This window comes from Apis mellifera, linkage group LG6, assembly GCF_003254395.2.
Source record: "Apis mellifera strain DH4 linkage group LG6, Amel_HAv3.1, whole genome shotgun sequence".
Lineage (NCBI taxonomy): Eukaryota > Metazoa > Arthropoda > Insecta > Hymenoptera > Apidae > Apis > Apis mellifera.
The window spans coordinates 16,498,120-16,513,107 of NC_037643.1; the positions used below are offsets into that span (position 1 = coordinate 16,498,120).

At 23.4% G+C, this 14,988-nt stretch overlaps 1 protein-coding gene across 4 annotated transcripts; it reads right to left on the minus strand.

Moving 5' to 3' along the window:
- Window positions 1-3,640: 3,640 nt before the first annotated feature.
- Window positions 3,641-12,332, minus strand: Kr-h1 (kruppel homolog 1). 4 transcript variants are annotated; one of them, XR_003304765.1, is made up of 4 exons: window positions 12,057-12,332; window positions 8,648-9,422; window positions 7,468-8,270; window positions 3,641-4,944 (listed from the first exon to the last, which is right to left on the minus strand). XR_003304765.1 is itself a non-coding variant. In NM_001242470.1 (3 exon segments), coding segments are annotated over 2 exon segments (1,503 nt in total). In that variant the 5' UTR covers window positions 9,401-9,422; window positions 12,057-12,232; the 3' UTR covers window positions 7,466-7,520.
- Between the last annotated feature and the right edge of the window lie 2,656 nt (window positions 12,333-14,988).

A 14,988-nucleotide genomic window follows, 5' to 3' on the forward strand; every position in this document is an offset into this window, starting at 1 on the left:
AATTTGAACTAACCTATTAAAATATATAATCATCATTTACGTTCATCTGTTGACTTGATTAATTGAAAAATCTATAAATGATACATGGTTTCAAAGTAATCATAAAATACACTGAAAATGCTAAACTTTATATATATATAAATAATAGTTTTTATATATAAATATGGTTTTATATATATATATATATATATATATAATTATTATTTTTAAATCTTATTTATTGAAGTGTATCACAAGACAAAAAATTAAAAAATTTCTAGTGTTCCAAAATGAGATTTAACTAAAAATTATTTATTCTTTAAAATCTTTCTATTTTTACAAGATAATCTTTCTATTTTATTCGTTAAAATTCTTTCATTTTTTTTTCTATTTACATATTGTTAAGAAATAAAAAAAATTTAAGTTTGAAGTGCTAGTAGTGAAAACGCATGATTTTTTTCATTGTACTTCTTATATATTCCCATTGTAAAATAATCTAAAGGTACGTTTAAATTAAGCGAACAAATACTTTAACGAAATATAAATATTCTAAGAATATAATTAAAACATCTTATTAGATATTGTTGTTATGAACCTAAAAATTAAATTAAGAATAATTACTAAGAATTCTAATTTTTAATCTAATCTCAATAAACATTCATTCGCATTTGAAAAACTTTTTTGATGTAAACGGGTTACAAGTAGATTTCTAAACAAGATTGCCAAAAGTAGAAAAAAACAGAAATATGGAATATAGTAATAAGAGCGAAATTAGTAATGTTGGTAGAGACTATAAGATTGTTAAGTAGTTTGGTATTTTTGATTAATGTGAAAGTATGTATAGGTACTAGGTATAATTCATGGATATTGTGGTGTAAAAATAACAAGGAAATATTAGTGTGATTGATTCTTATACTATTGACACAAAAATGATTTTCGAATTTCACTCAATATTCTTAACATATATAAAATCTATACAAATAAATAAAATTTTTTATTATTAAAATTATATATTAAAAATAAAAATAAATATTATAAGTAACATATTATTAAAATATTTGCATTCAAATTATTGTAAAAATTATTATATCAATCATGTACAACAAATTTGTACAATTTTTCTAAAAAATATTAATTTAAAATAATAAATTGATTAATACACATAATTATAAATTATATATGAAGAAATAAAAAACTTTACAATAATTCAATACTAATATGTGATAACTATTTATGTGATAACTATTTAATAAATAATTATAATAAAATGATTATTTATATTTCGTTAATAATAATTAAATAATAATAATAAAATTTTTCAAATCTTATTTTCATTGTATAAATTATATATATATATATATTGCTTATTTACATATAATATTTAAATATTTTTATGTAGAAAATATTTTATGATAATTTTTCAATTAATAAGTAGAAAGCAATTTTGAAAATAATTTTTATAATTTCATATTAAAATAAATCAATTATATTAATTATACTAAAAATATATTATAACAACTAATATTAAATAAATAAATTATAAACATTTAATATTACGTATAAATATATTTTATATATATATATATATATATTTATATAATAAATGGAATATTATTTTAAAATAATTTTTATATAAATTAAAAATAATTATATTATCAAAATATATATCGAAAAAATTGATATTTATAAAATTTGTTTCGTATATATGTGTATTTGTATAATATATAAAAAGAATAGTATAATAAAAATTCATAACTCAATGAATCCGATGTATTAATATTTAATGTATACTTATTTATTAAATTTGCTAAATATAATAAAATTTATGGAACATCTTACATGCATACAAAATATATCATTTTAATCTTTATCTAATTATAAAATTTATTTGAATTTATTTCTAAAAATCTTATAATGGACATAAATTTTGTGTATATATAATAAGTGATTTTAAGATATTTTAAGATTCTTTTTAAATGAAACTATTCATATTATATATATATATTTTATCTTAAGTTTCTAAGTTTTTTAATGATTGGTCTTTTGATATCATTCAAAATCATTCGTGTTATAAATTCTTTTATTATATTTATATTCATTTAATATATGAATTTATTTTTTTTTTTTTGTATATTCCGACTTTGAAAAATAGTTTTATTTTATATTTTTTTTCTAATACTCTGTAAATAAATAACCACAATGAATTCTCTCGATAAATTATCTTTATACAAAATATTATATTTTTATTGTCCTACATGAATTAATCATAAATATATCATATATAAATATAATCATAAATGAACTTTGAATGATTTTTGAAGACATAATAAGAATCGTTTAAATAAATATTGCTCAAAATGTCTTAAAACTAATTGATTTAAAGATAATTTCCACTTGAAACATTTTTTTTGAATATCGAATTTCTAAGAGATAATCGCATATAAAGATTAAAATGAAATATTTTGTATATATATATTGTGTTATATATATTTATACATCTAATATTTAATATTTGTATATATGTATATTTTTATATATACTTGTCAACAGCAGGCAGTTGGCGCTACACATTATCATTCACTTTTAATTATTTTAATGTTATACAAAAAAACTATATATATTAAATATTTTTTTTTTTCTCTTTTTTCTATTGAATACATACAACCTCAAAACATTATAAAACTAATATTGAAAACAAAAAATTTAAAAAATGAAAATTAATCAACAATTTATTTCAATTGATAATTAATTAAAGATTAATTATTGAATTTAAATGATAATGATTACATACACATTACGAGTTTTGTTGGAGGCTGCATAATTCTAATTTTAATATACTTATATTTTATTGTCCGTGAAATATAGCAAGAAATGTTTAAATATTCATTTTTTAAATACTCAATGATGGTATTTTTAATTAAGATGAAAAATATATTATCTATGCTTACAATAATGGAAACGAATAAATTCATGAGATATACACATATTATTAATAATGTATATTCTTGTATATTATTTTCTTTATATTTAAAATTAATAATTTCAAAAACAACATTTACGATAGAATATATTTTAATGCAATGAATACACGTTTTTAGTTTTTTCCGACATTCAGCAAAAAAATACATATGTAAATAATATATATATAGATATAGCTACATACATATATTAAATAAATAAATATATTTCCTTTGTCGGAACTTATGACTATGAAATTATTTGTACGCACTTTGGCGGAATAAAATGAGAAAATACAATCATTATCGCTTATCGATAATCGAAAAGCTTTTAATTTCTGGAAAATTTTTATTTTATTGATGCAAAAAAAAAATAAAAAAATAAAAATAAAAAATAACCAAAAATAATATTTTGACAAATGATTGATTGCAATTAGAATTATTGCAGCGAGTCAATTTTGAAAGGAGAATCTATTTTTCAATTTGCGCGTTGATCGTTTCGTCATTGTATACATTTTATTAATTCATTATGAACACCGATATTTTTATTATCATTATCGCATTTTCTTCTTTATCGATCAATCATAAAAACGCGAAATTGAAAAAATGCTTTCACTTTAGACTCTTACAAAAATGTATTTTTCTATTTTTGTTGTAAGTTTTTTGTATATATAATGAATCTCTACAAAAATTTTTTTTCTTCCTTTTCTTTATCATGTAATCAGTTCCACACGCTTGAGATAATGGGATAAAACACATCCCATTTGGCATGTATTTGTATATCTTAAAAAATAATAAGTAATAACAGATTATTGTAATATTACACTAGAATTATTTCTGCACATTTCAATCTATTTCTCATTATTATTATTATCATAATACTTAACAATTTGCATCCATTCTTTTTTTTTTTTTTTTTATGTATTATCACGTGGCCATATTCAACGACTTATAGGCAGAAAAAAAAAAAAAAATTTACATTTTAAACCTAATTTTAAGCGCTTCGAAAAACATATACAACATAACAATTCTTAAAATTTATAACAATACACTCGAGTATTTCCTCATTTAAAACTTTGCCGAGAGTAAATAAAAACAATAATAAAGAATGAAAGCTAAGCTTCCCAAAGAACTTAAATATACAATTGCACATAAATTTTATGCCATGTGAGGATTCACACATGATTAACGAGAATATAATTCACATATAACAAAAAGATCGAGATTTACTTAAATCTTTAGGGAAATAAAGAGTAGGCCACGTGTCAAATTATTTCCATTGAAAATAAGGAAAAAATGAATAATATACATGAGCTTCTATATAAATATTACATTACTTATTAATTATAAACATGGCTCAGTGTATACGCAAAGCTTTTCTCTAAACCACAGATCGATAATTAGTGGTAGATTCAATCGCAAAGTACATTTAGTATTATCTCTTAAATACTTTTTAATAAGATATACAAGTTTAATAGATACATATTTTAATATAAAATATTTTTGAACTAAAAACCTTAAAAATAGTATCTTAAGTACCGCAATTTCTTAAAATTTCGGACTTTTCGGATATTATATTAAGGACTTATTCTTTTTTTAACTTTAGGTGTGTGTATATTAAAAAGTTTAATTATAAATATGAAAGTAAGATTAAAACTGAAATATAATTTATATTTCAGTTATATGCACTTTGCGGAATCTTCCATTAAATTATTTCACAATTTATAAAACATTTTGTATTTCATACTGGAGTAATGCCAAATGTAAATACAGATGGCTTTAAATTATAAATATTGTTATAATCTAATACAATTTAATATTTAATATTAAACTCGCACGTACGTTTATATACATGCATACTTGTACTGGCAGTGAGCATAGCTCCACTCAATACTCTGGCAATAATGGAGTTCTTAATGTGTTTGGTACTTTCTTCTCTATCAATTTTATTCTCACAGTAGAGAATTTGTATAATCGCTTATACAGTATAGTACTATTTCAGTAAGACCTGCAAGATCGGAAATCAAGCTTCTTAAAATGGTCAATACTACTCGTTGGCAATTAAATATACATATATAATATTAATTTTTGTTTTGTTTTGTTTTGTTTTGTTTTTTTCTTAAAATTGTCGAATCGTGCATTTCGACTCAACGCTTTTGTACTTGAAATTAGTGTGCTTTTGTAATTATATTTTTAACCTCGAAATTTGAATAATGAAACGAAACCATTTAATACATATTTCTCATAATAAATATTATTACACGAATGATTTCGTTTTAAAATTAATTTGATTTTCTATTGAATTGAAATTATTTATACCTCGATAACATAAAAAAAATTTCGTTCGCGCTAAATTTTTAAAATAATTTCAAATAAATCAATGTGATTAAATTTTAGATAACATATAAATTATTATGATATTATAAATATTACCAATTTCAATGTGACAGCAAACTAGCGCCATCTTTCCTTAAAATTGAAAATTATTTATGAAAATAAAATTGAATTCATATAATCATTCTCTTTCTATGTAATAATAAATCATTGATAAAGTCACTTAAATATTTTCTTCGAATTAAAAGTACGAGATTAAAGACAATGAAATTGAGCAACGATATATTTTAATATCACTTTTACACTATATCATATTAATACGTAATTGTAAATTTGTTACGTAAAGAAAAAAATTTCCTCTTTAGATTGGAATCAATCTTGTTGGTTTTGGCAAGAAATTAAAATCTTTGATTTTTGTCTAAACAAAAAAACCTTACAATATATCATAAAATATATATTATAAAAACACATTTCAATTTAATTTTGAAGAAATAAATTAATCAAAAAAAAAAAAGAAAGAAAATTTTTTGATGATAGTGATGCAAATATAATCGATACATATTTTCGATTATTTAAATTTTTTAAATTTTAAAGAAAATTTCTAATAAACTAATTTTTCACGCGTTTCTTTCAACAAAAAAGATCAAATTTACAAATATTCAAAAAATATAACAAATGAATTATATATGTATTGTACATAATCTCGTCTTGTGTCAAATATTCTTTGTACTCTATCTTTCGATATAAAAAAATTAAAATATTAATCCGAATTTAAAAATTGTCTCGATCACGTTTTCAAGCCTTTTTTAATGATGATGCTAGTTGTGCCACAGCGATATTCATTATTTTTACTAATTTGTTACAATTTAATGATGTACATACATATATGCACGCTCACACACACACATATTTATAATATATATATATATATATATTATGAAAAATTACTCAGAGCACGCCAGCTATAATGATTTTTTTTTTGTAATTAAAATTTTTTAATTATTTTAAAAAAAATCATTTAACTTTAAAAAGTATGTAAATATTTATTATGGTTTTAATATTAAATTCATTCTTAAACTTATTAGGTTCGATCAATATTTTAATATTTGAACCTTTTCTATAATAAATTCATTAAAATAAATAATTTTTCAATGTGCAAAATATATTAATGTTTTCTTTATATTATGTGACAATTTATAAATAATGAATGATCTTCTGGCGAGTTCTAAGTACATCGTTTAACCTGAGGTATGTGTAAATAGTTCTCAGAACTAGTTGAATTCACAAATTTATGAGGCCACTTAATTATAATCCTATTGGACTGCAAAAATGTTTAAGATTATTTTTCCAAATAGTAAAATTACTGGACGTTGCTCTATTGGTTCGTTTAAGGCTGAAGCATATTTTCCATAATTTTTTGTTTTTCTTCAAACTTTCTCTGTTTAAAATGCAAAAAAAATTATTGTCAGTTTGATTAATGATTAAAAGTTTTTTATTATTTGTATAAATTAAATATAATTATTAGAAAAATTATTATATTTTCTTATTTTATTTTATATTTATAAGATACTTGAAAGTTTGGAGAAAATTCTAAAATATCTAGAAAACATTCAGTGTCGAAACAAAATTAACTCAGATCATATAATACCATAAAAAAATTTCGCGGCAATATCTGTTGTTTCTGTTGAAGCGCATTTATTTAATTAGCGATGGGCATTTAATATTTATTTTGCTTTTAAAACTTCGTTTTATTTAAATATTAAAACTTTTAAAAGTCTTAAAATATTTGAATTTATTATAACAATATTTTATGATTAAAATTATTTCTAATCACATTTTAATTTTTTCATTCCAAAATTCAAAATTTGTTAAGACAGTTAAAAATTTAACAATTTTTGTATCTTTTAATATTGATTATTTGAATTTTTTCAGCCCATCACTATCCCAACATGTATAATTAGTGAGAATGATATAGTAAGATAAAAAAAAAAAAAATACATTAATCGACGATATTTTGTAATTCAAATTAAAATCATATTTTAGAATTTATATAAATATAGTATATTATACAAAATATTGATAACAAAGTTAAAAGAAAAAGTAACTTTGATGTTATTTGATCGAAAATGATAATCTCATTATATCTTCCACTAATTATATTTAGATTTTTATATTTTTTCATGAAATTATGTCTCACCATTTATGATATTATCACTGGTTCATGATAATTAATTTCTTCCATATCTTCTACTATGATGCTTTTGCAAATTGAATAACAGAGTTCTGTCTTTGAGAGGCAATGAGACCATTCCTTTCAATTTCCATGGATTCTAATATCATTTTACACCGTTTCCTTGGAGGGAGAATTAATGTTTCTCGTACAGGAATCGCCAAATCAAGAGGATCTGGCGAAGGTACAGGACTCACAGGATTGCTACTTGGAGGAGTTAGAATTGGATCTCTTTCAACCCTGATTCCATATTCTCTTTGTCTTTCTTCTTCAACTGCTTCTAATGCAGCCTCGACTCTTCTACGAGCATCATTTCCTGGCAAATTGAGAAGAGATGAACAGTCACCAACAAAATCAGTACTTTGAATTCCAAAACCAGTGTATGTTGAAGAAACTTCTGGATACAAAAATAAATGAGGCTGTTCAACAGAGACAGTAGGTGTTGTTTGAAAGTCTCTATTTTCATTAGATATGAGATGTGATTGTGAATACTGCTCTCTGGAATACATATAATAAGGAAAATCACGTGGAGTGTTATCGTAAATAGCAACTTCATCGTTTGGCTCTTCAGTCTTGTGGTTTTCCTTGTCACTGCCAGTGCTTACACTATTCTGTGAGATTTCAATTTCTGGTTCAATTGGCGAATCTCGAGGAGAACCAACAACTGATGAGTCTGAATGAGTTTTAATATGTAACTCCATTGTTTTCTTTGAACCAAAAGTTTCGTGACATAATGTACATTTATAAACTTTTTCACCATAATGGGCAACCTGAAACATTATTTATATTATCATATTATTATATAATAATATATATATATATATATATATATATATATGCAACAATTTATTGTTTAAAATTGCAACAATATATTACAATTGAAAAATTATAAAATCTGTAATTTGTTAATCTATACAATATATTAATTCTTAAATATTAATAAAATATTTTTTGATTTCTAAAAAATTAAATTTACTTTATATATATTTATATTATCATACAAAAAATAATAAAGTAATAAAATATATATTATATTATTATACTATTATTATACTTTTAAAACATAATAATCCTAATAATTAAAAATGTTAAAAAAAAAAAATAATTATATCTATCTATCTATGTAACTAAAAAAAAATAAACATACCTGATGTAACTTTAATACGTGATTATAACCAAAGGACTTCCCGCAAATGTCGCAAGTATATGGTTTCTCCCCGGTATGCGTACGCGTATGTACCTTCAGTTGCTTTGAGCAAGTGAATCCCTTGCCACATGCTTTGCAAACGTATGGTTTTTCTCCGGTATGCGTGCGCATATGAATTACTAATTGTCCGCTTTGAATGAACGTTTTTGAACAGACAGTACACTTATGCGGCCGTTCGCCGGTATGAATTCGCATATGTCGATGTAGTTTACCACTATGTTCAAACGCGCGTTCGCACACGTCACACTTATAAGGCCGTTCTTTTGTATGTATACGACGATGAACGCTTAAATTCTCTTTTACGGAAAACGATTTACTACAATATTCGCATTGATACGGTTTTTCACCAGTATGCGTACGATAATGTCTAGTCAGTCGCGCAGGTACCGCAAAAGTTTTCCCGCAAATATTGCATCGGTATGGATCTTCACCTTCTTTACCGTGTGAGCGCAAATGACTCTGATATAAATTCTTTTGATCAAAGGCTTTCTGACACAGCAGACACTGGTATGTCTTCTCTTCGATATTTGTTAACGGAGTTTCAGAACCACATGCCGGTGAAGTGAACACACTTAAATCCGGACTACATACGAGACTTTTCACAGGATCTACTGGTTCCACAGTCGATATTTCGTTCTTGACCGACATCGTTGTGGAATTTGTAATTTGTTTCATTTGATAATAACCCACCATTCTTTGCTATAAGCAAATAAATCTGAAAAATAAATCGAGAAAAATAATTATAATTAATAAAATTAACTAAAAAAATATTTATAACTTAAAGAATTATTTTTTACAAACATAAATAATATAAATAAAAAAATTCTTATTAAAATATAAAATTTATTGCCTGAAGATAATGTTTAAAATTAATGATAACATTTTAAAAACAATTTTATTTTATTTTCAGATATTTTATAGATAGAACATATAGATTTATATATAGAAATATTTTTAACATTTAAATTCATATAAAACTTTTTCATAAAAATAAATCGTATTTATATATTAATATTGAATAAATTCCATAATATTAAATATTTTATCATATATAATTTTTTGCAAAATTTATAAAATATATAAAAAGTATTAAAATATTCTTAAAACAATTTGTTGAAAAAAACAATAATAAATTTTCCTACAAATATTTAAAAAAATCTTTAAATATAATAAATTAATGAATAATAAATTTATCGATGAAATATATAAAATTTTAAAACTTTATAATAACAAATGTAAACATGAAAATAATATTCTCATAAAATACAAAAAATATTTTGGTTATCAACTTTAATTTAAAGGGCAAAAATAAAAATAAATACAATATTTGAAACATCATCAGGTCAATTTACCTGTAGAATAATAATAATAATAGAAAAGCATTTATTTGTACTTTGGAAGACTATTTTCGTGAGGTAAATTGATATAAATAAGAAGACACTATTTAGGAACGTTGTCCTGCGTGTGAACGCAACTATGTATAAATGTTTCGATTATGCGTTATTCTGAAACGGAGTAATACAGCTCCATTCCCCACTACTCGCCCTTTTTCAAGTCCAAAAAAACACCTACGAATCGTGCGACGCCCCGTGTGTACACGCACGCGCACGCATTGCGTACGCACACGCATTCTGACTTTATGCCCGTCCCCGATTTCGCTGGGCCTATGATGAACCGTGTATATTATTGACGTATAAACCTGCTATCTCAAAACTTCTTTATTTCCTTTATTAAATTGAAGACAAAAATCATTTAAACATCTATAATTCATAATGAATTTTTCATAATATGATAAAATAAGGAAAAAAAATTGAAAAATATGTTACGTATAATTTTAAATGATTCGATAAAATATATATTTCATGTATATTTAAAATTTTTTTTAATTTAAAAGAAAATATTATTTAATTATCAAATAGAAATAATCATTTATAAAAGAAAGAAAAGATCTTTTATTTATATAATAAAAAATTAATAAAGCTTATTAACAAGCATAAAGCAAAAAAATTTATTAATCATTATTACTTATTATTTTTTTTTTTGCAGTTTTCTGAGATCTTATTATAATTGCTAAACATATTCAAATTAGAAATTTTATTTAAATATTCTAGCTAAAAGTATAAAGATAACATTGAACAAAATTTTAGTATGTATATTATCTTAAATTAATAACTGAATATCTAATCTGCCATATTATAAAAAGTAAAAATATTTTTATTTATTAAAGATATGTATACAAATAATGATTATTTTTACATCTGAAAAATATTTTTACTATAATATTTTTACTATATAATATTATATAATATATACATAATACATTTTATTAGTGTATATTTTTTTGCATTTTAATTTTAATTACCACCATTATAGAAATATCAACATAAAAACAAATATCTCAATAGCAAATATATAATTGAATTTAATAAATTCGCATATTTATATTTTCAAATATTTAATTTAAAATATTCTTTATGTAAATTTAAATTTAAATTTCTAACCTAATAAAAAATATATTAAAGAAATCCGACATTGTTCGCACATTTATACGAGGTCGTCGGTTCAGAATAGGTTAAGGCTAGGTTAAACGTGCACGCGCGCCTCTCGATGAGGCAGTCGTCGTGGTCGGCGGTGGTGCAATACCGCGCCGCGTCGCGGTAGAAACCGCCTGCCGCTGCCTCCACGTGTACTCGCCGCATTTTTTTATAGCGATCACCGACCTCGTGCAACTCGTCGCGCAGTAAGGACGTTGAGTTACATCACGAACCGTGACTACATATCGTCTCTTCTAAACAAATCTATTGTGATATTTCTTTCTCTTTTTTACATAAACATCTTTTAACTTTATCTTTTCTTTCTTAATTTTATTTCCAGGATATGGAAAATGTGATTGATCGCGAAAAACGACGCTACTAGCGCGACCAAAGTTCGCGGCCAAGGAGAAAACTATCGATTTCAATATCAGCAATTTTTTACTTTTTTTTTCTTCTTTTAAATATTTATTTGAAAATGATTCAAAAAGTTTTGTAAATTTTGTATTAAATTTTAATTGCAATTTATTGATATAAATTCAATTGTTCTAAACATTTATACAATTGGATTTTATATAAATCAGATATTAAAATTAATGAACATTAAAATAGACAAATCCACTGATTTTATAATTAATATGAAATGTTACTATACGATTAATTCAGTTAACTAAAGAAAAAGAAAACGAAATAAACATCATAACAACATAAACAATTTATATATCATTTTTCAATATTCATATTTCAAAATTAAAAATTTTAATTTTAAAATCATTCATTCTCGTATAATGTATAATAGAAATGTCAAAATCTCCCACCTGTGAGGTTTTTGTTAAACCGTTCCAGAGTCCAAAAATCCCATATTCCGACTCAACATCCTTTGGAAAATGAATTAACGAAATAACTTAAAAGATTAAACCGAACGAATTGAAATGAGTATGCACGATCTCTTTAACGCATGTCGCGTTCGTTTGTCACTTCTCACAACTGAATGCCGTCGAAAAACTCAAAGTCGAAAACCAAACCAAAGGACCCTTAGGACATGGCCAATCGTACTGTGTAATGTTTACCGCCTGGCTGTACCGAACGGTGACGGAAATCATCGATCATGACCGAAGTATCGTGCTCGGTTCTGCCCCTCCACTCTGGCTATCCCCACCATCGTCACAACGGCGGCGACCTACAATTTAGGGCGAGTAAGTGCTTTTCGCAGCACGTGGAGGCAGTCGTCGTGGTTTCGGCCGACCCGTGGTACAAGCACGACAAAGAGCGCCGACAGACGGAGATGTAGATATCTCCGGTCTATAGGGACGCGTCCGTATCCTAACACACGCGTACGTGACGCCACAACACGTTATGATAAATTAATCATGAATTCGTTATCATATACAGTCGAATAATGAAAATATAAACTAATTTTGAATTTTTATTTTTTTTTAGTATTTACGTCAAATTATTTTATCAATTAACTTAAATTTGATGTACATATATAAATATATGTATAATGATATTTGAATAAAAATTTTTATAATTATAGTAAATTTATCGAAAATACAAAAATTATGTAAAAAATAAATAATAATAAAAAATAGTATAATATCTTCTTTTCATTTTGATATATATATGTATTAACATATATATATATATATTAAAATGTTAATGTTAATTTGAAATACTATGTTATACAAATTAAATATTAACATAATGTGATAAACACTATTGAAAGAAATAAAATCTTTAATTTTCAATGTTTATACAGATGCATTTTTAAAAATATAAGAATCGAATATTTTAATAAAAGTAAAAAAGAATTTTATGAATGCAAAAATATTGATATATTGAAAAAAAATGATGAGAAAAAAACAACTTGCATGAATGTATACATGTTTATATGAATAACGGCCGTTATCTAAAGTTGTGTAGAATCCAATTGTATTAGTGATACAAATGTATTAGTGAATTCATGATCGTACATACTTTCTCTTTCTCTCTTGCAGTTTTCATCACTAGTATAAATATTATTTGATTATCATTGCTTTTATTGTTTCAAAAGTAATTTTATATTATTATTTTATTTCTTTATTATCATAATACATGTACGATATATTATGTTTGTTTTTTTTTTTCAAAAAAATGACAAAAGAAGTCCAATAATTAATAATACAAAAATATTAAAAAATAATATTATTTTCTATATCTAGTAATACATATTAAGTAATTAATTCTGGACAATTTCATTCGATTTCGTGATGATCATGCCTCGGACAAGTGTCGTGCGCTGTAACGATATTACTTTCCAACAGAGGAGAGCAATGACCCACTGCGCGCAGTGCACGTGTGCCGAGTGGAAACCACGACGACTGCCTCTGGGCAGGGCATTGGACGCCGCGTGCGGCGGTAAGAACGACGGCTGTGCTATATTCTTTCCTTCTTGTGTAGTGGTGCTTTTGAGTCTGTAGCAATGTGTAGGTGATAGCAGTGACGGTAGCAACGACATTGACTGTCGCATCTAACGATGTTGGAACTTAACAGAATTTTTTAAAATATTTTAACTTTTTCTTGTATTAATTTTATGATAAATTATTATTGAAATTGGAAATTAAAAGACATTTTAAAAAATTTCTTGAGCTGATTTTGAAAAAAATCATTATTTTCTTAATAAAATTCAAAATAAAATAAAATTGGAATTTTTAGTTAGAAATAATATAATAATATTATATATTATAATTTATTTTATTTTATTATTTTTATATGCAATTTTTATTTTCATGGAAACATCAATATACAGTTATATATGTATATTGATTTATTTAGTTTTTGAGTTTTTTTCTAGTTTTATATATATATATATATTGAATTGTATCTTAATGTATAATTGTATCTTAATTTCTGAAAATATTTGTAATCATGTTCCAACAACAATCGATACATGTTTAGATATTGGACAGTATACTTTCAAATTTGATTTTATCGTATTATATTATTATTATATCTTTGAAATTCAATTTTTGAATATAATACGAAATATTTATTATTTCTAAATTCGGAAAAATAAGATTTTTTTAATCCTAATAAGCCATTCAAACATTTTCAATATGAAGTATTTCATTTTTTTATCATAATTAGTATTAGATTAATTTTATTGATAATTTCTATTATTGATTATTGTATTGTAAAAAATATTTTTAAAACATACTTTTGAAATTATAATTAATATAATAAATATCAAATTCATATAAATTCAAAATTGACATTTTGCAATCATTATTGCGCATACATATTTCTATTACAAACAAAGATAACAATAGATACGTTAAAATATTACATAATATGTTAATCAATGATAATTTTAAAGCGCATTCGAAGGATAAAATACGTTGACGTTATAATACGTGATTGTAGATAAGATTACTATTTAAAATGTTAATTATTATATATTATATAATAGTATATATTGCATTTTTTTTATTAATATATTATTAATATAATGCATTTTTCTTCCTTTCAAATATTTAATTATAAAATACTATTGAAATTTTGCTTCATTAATATATTTTAATTTTAATTTAATAAATTTTATTTTTAACATTAACAATAATAATCTATATAAATAATTATATACAAATATTAAACAGATTATCAATAAATATGTATGCATATTTAATGAATAATTATTTGAGAATAGAATCAATAAAAATTTATAAAAATATAAGGTGCCATTTATACATTATACGGTCCTGTAAAGACACG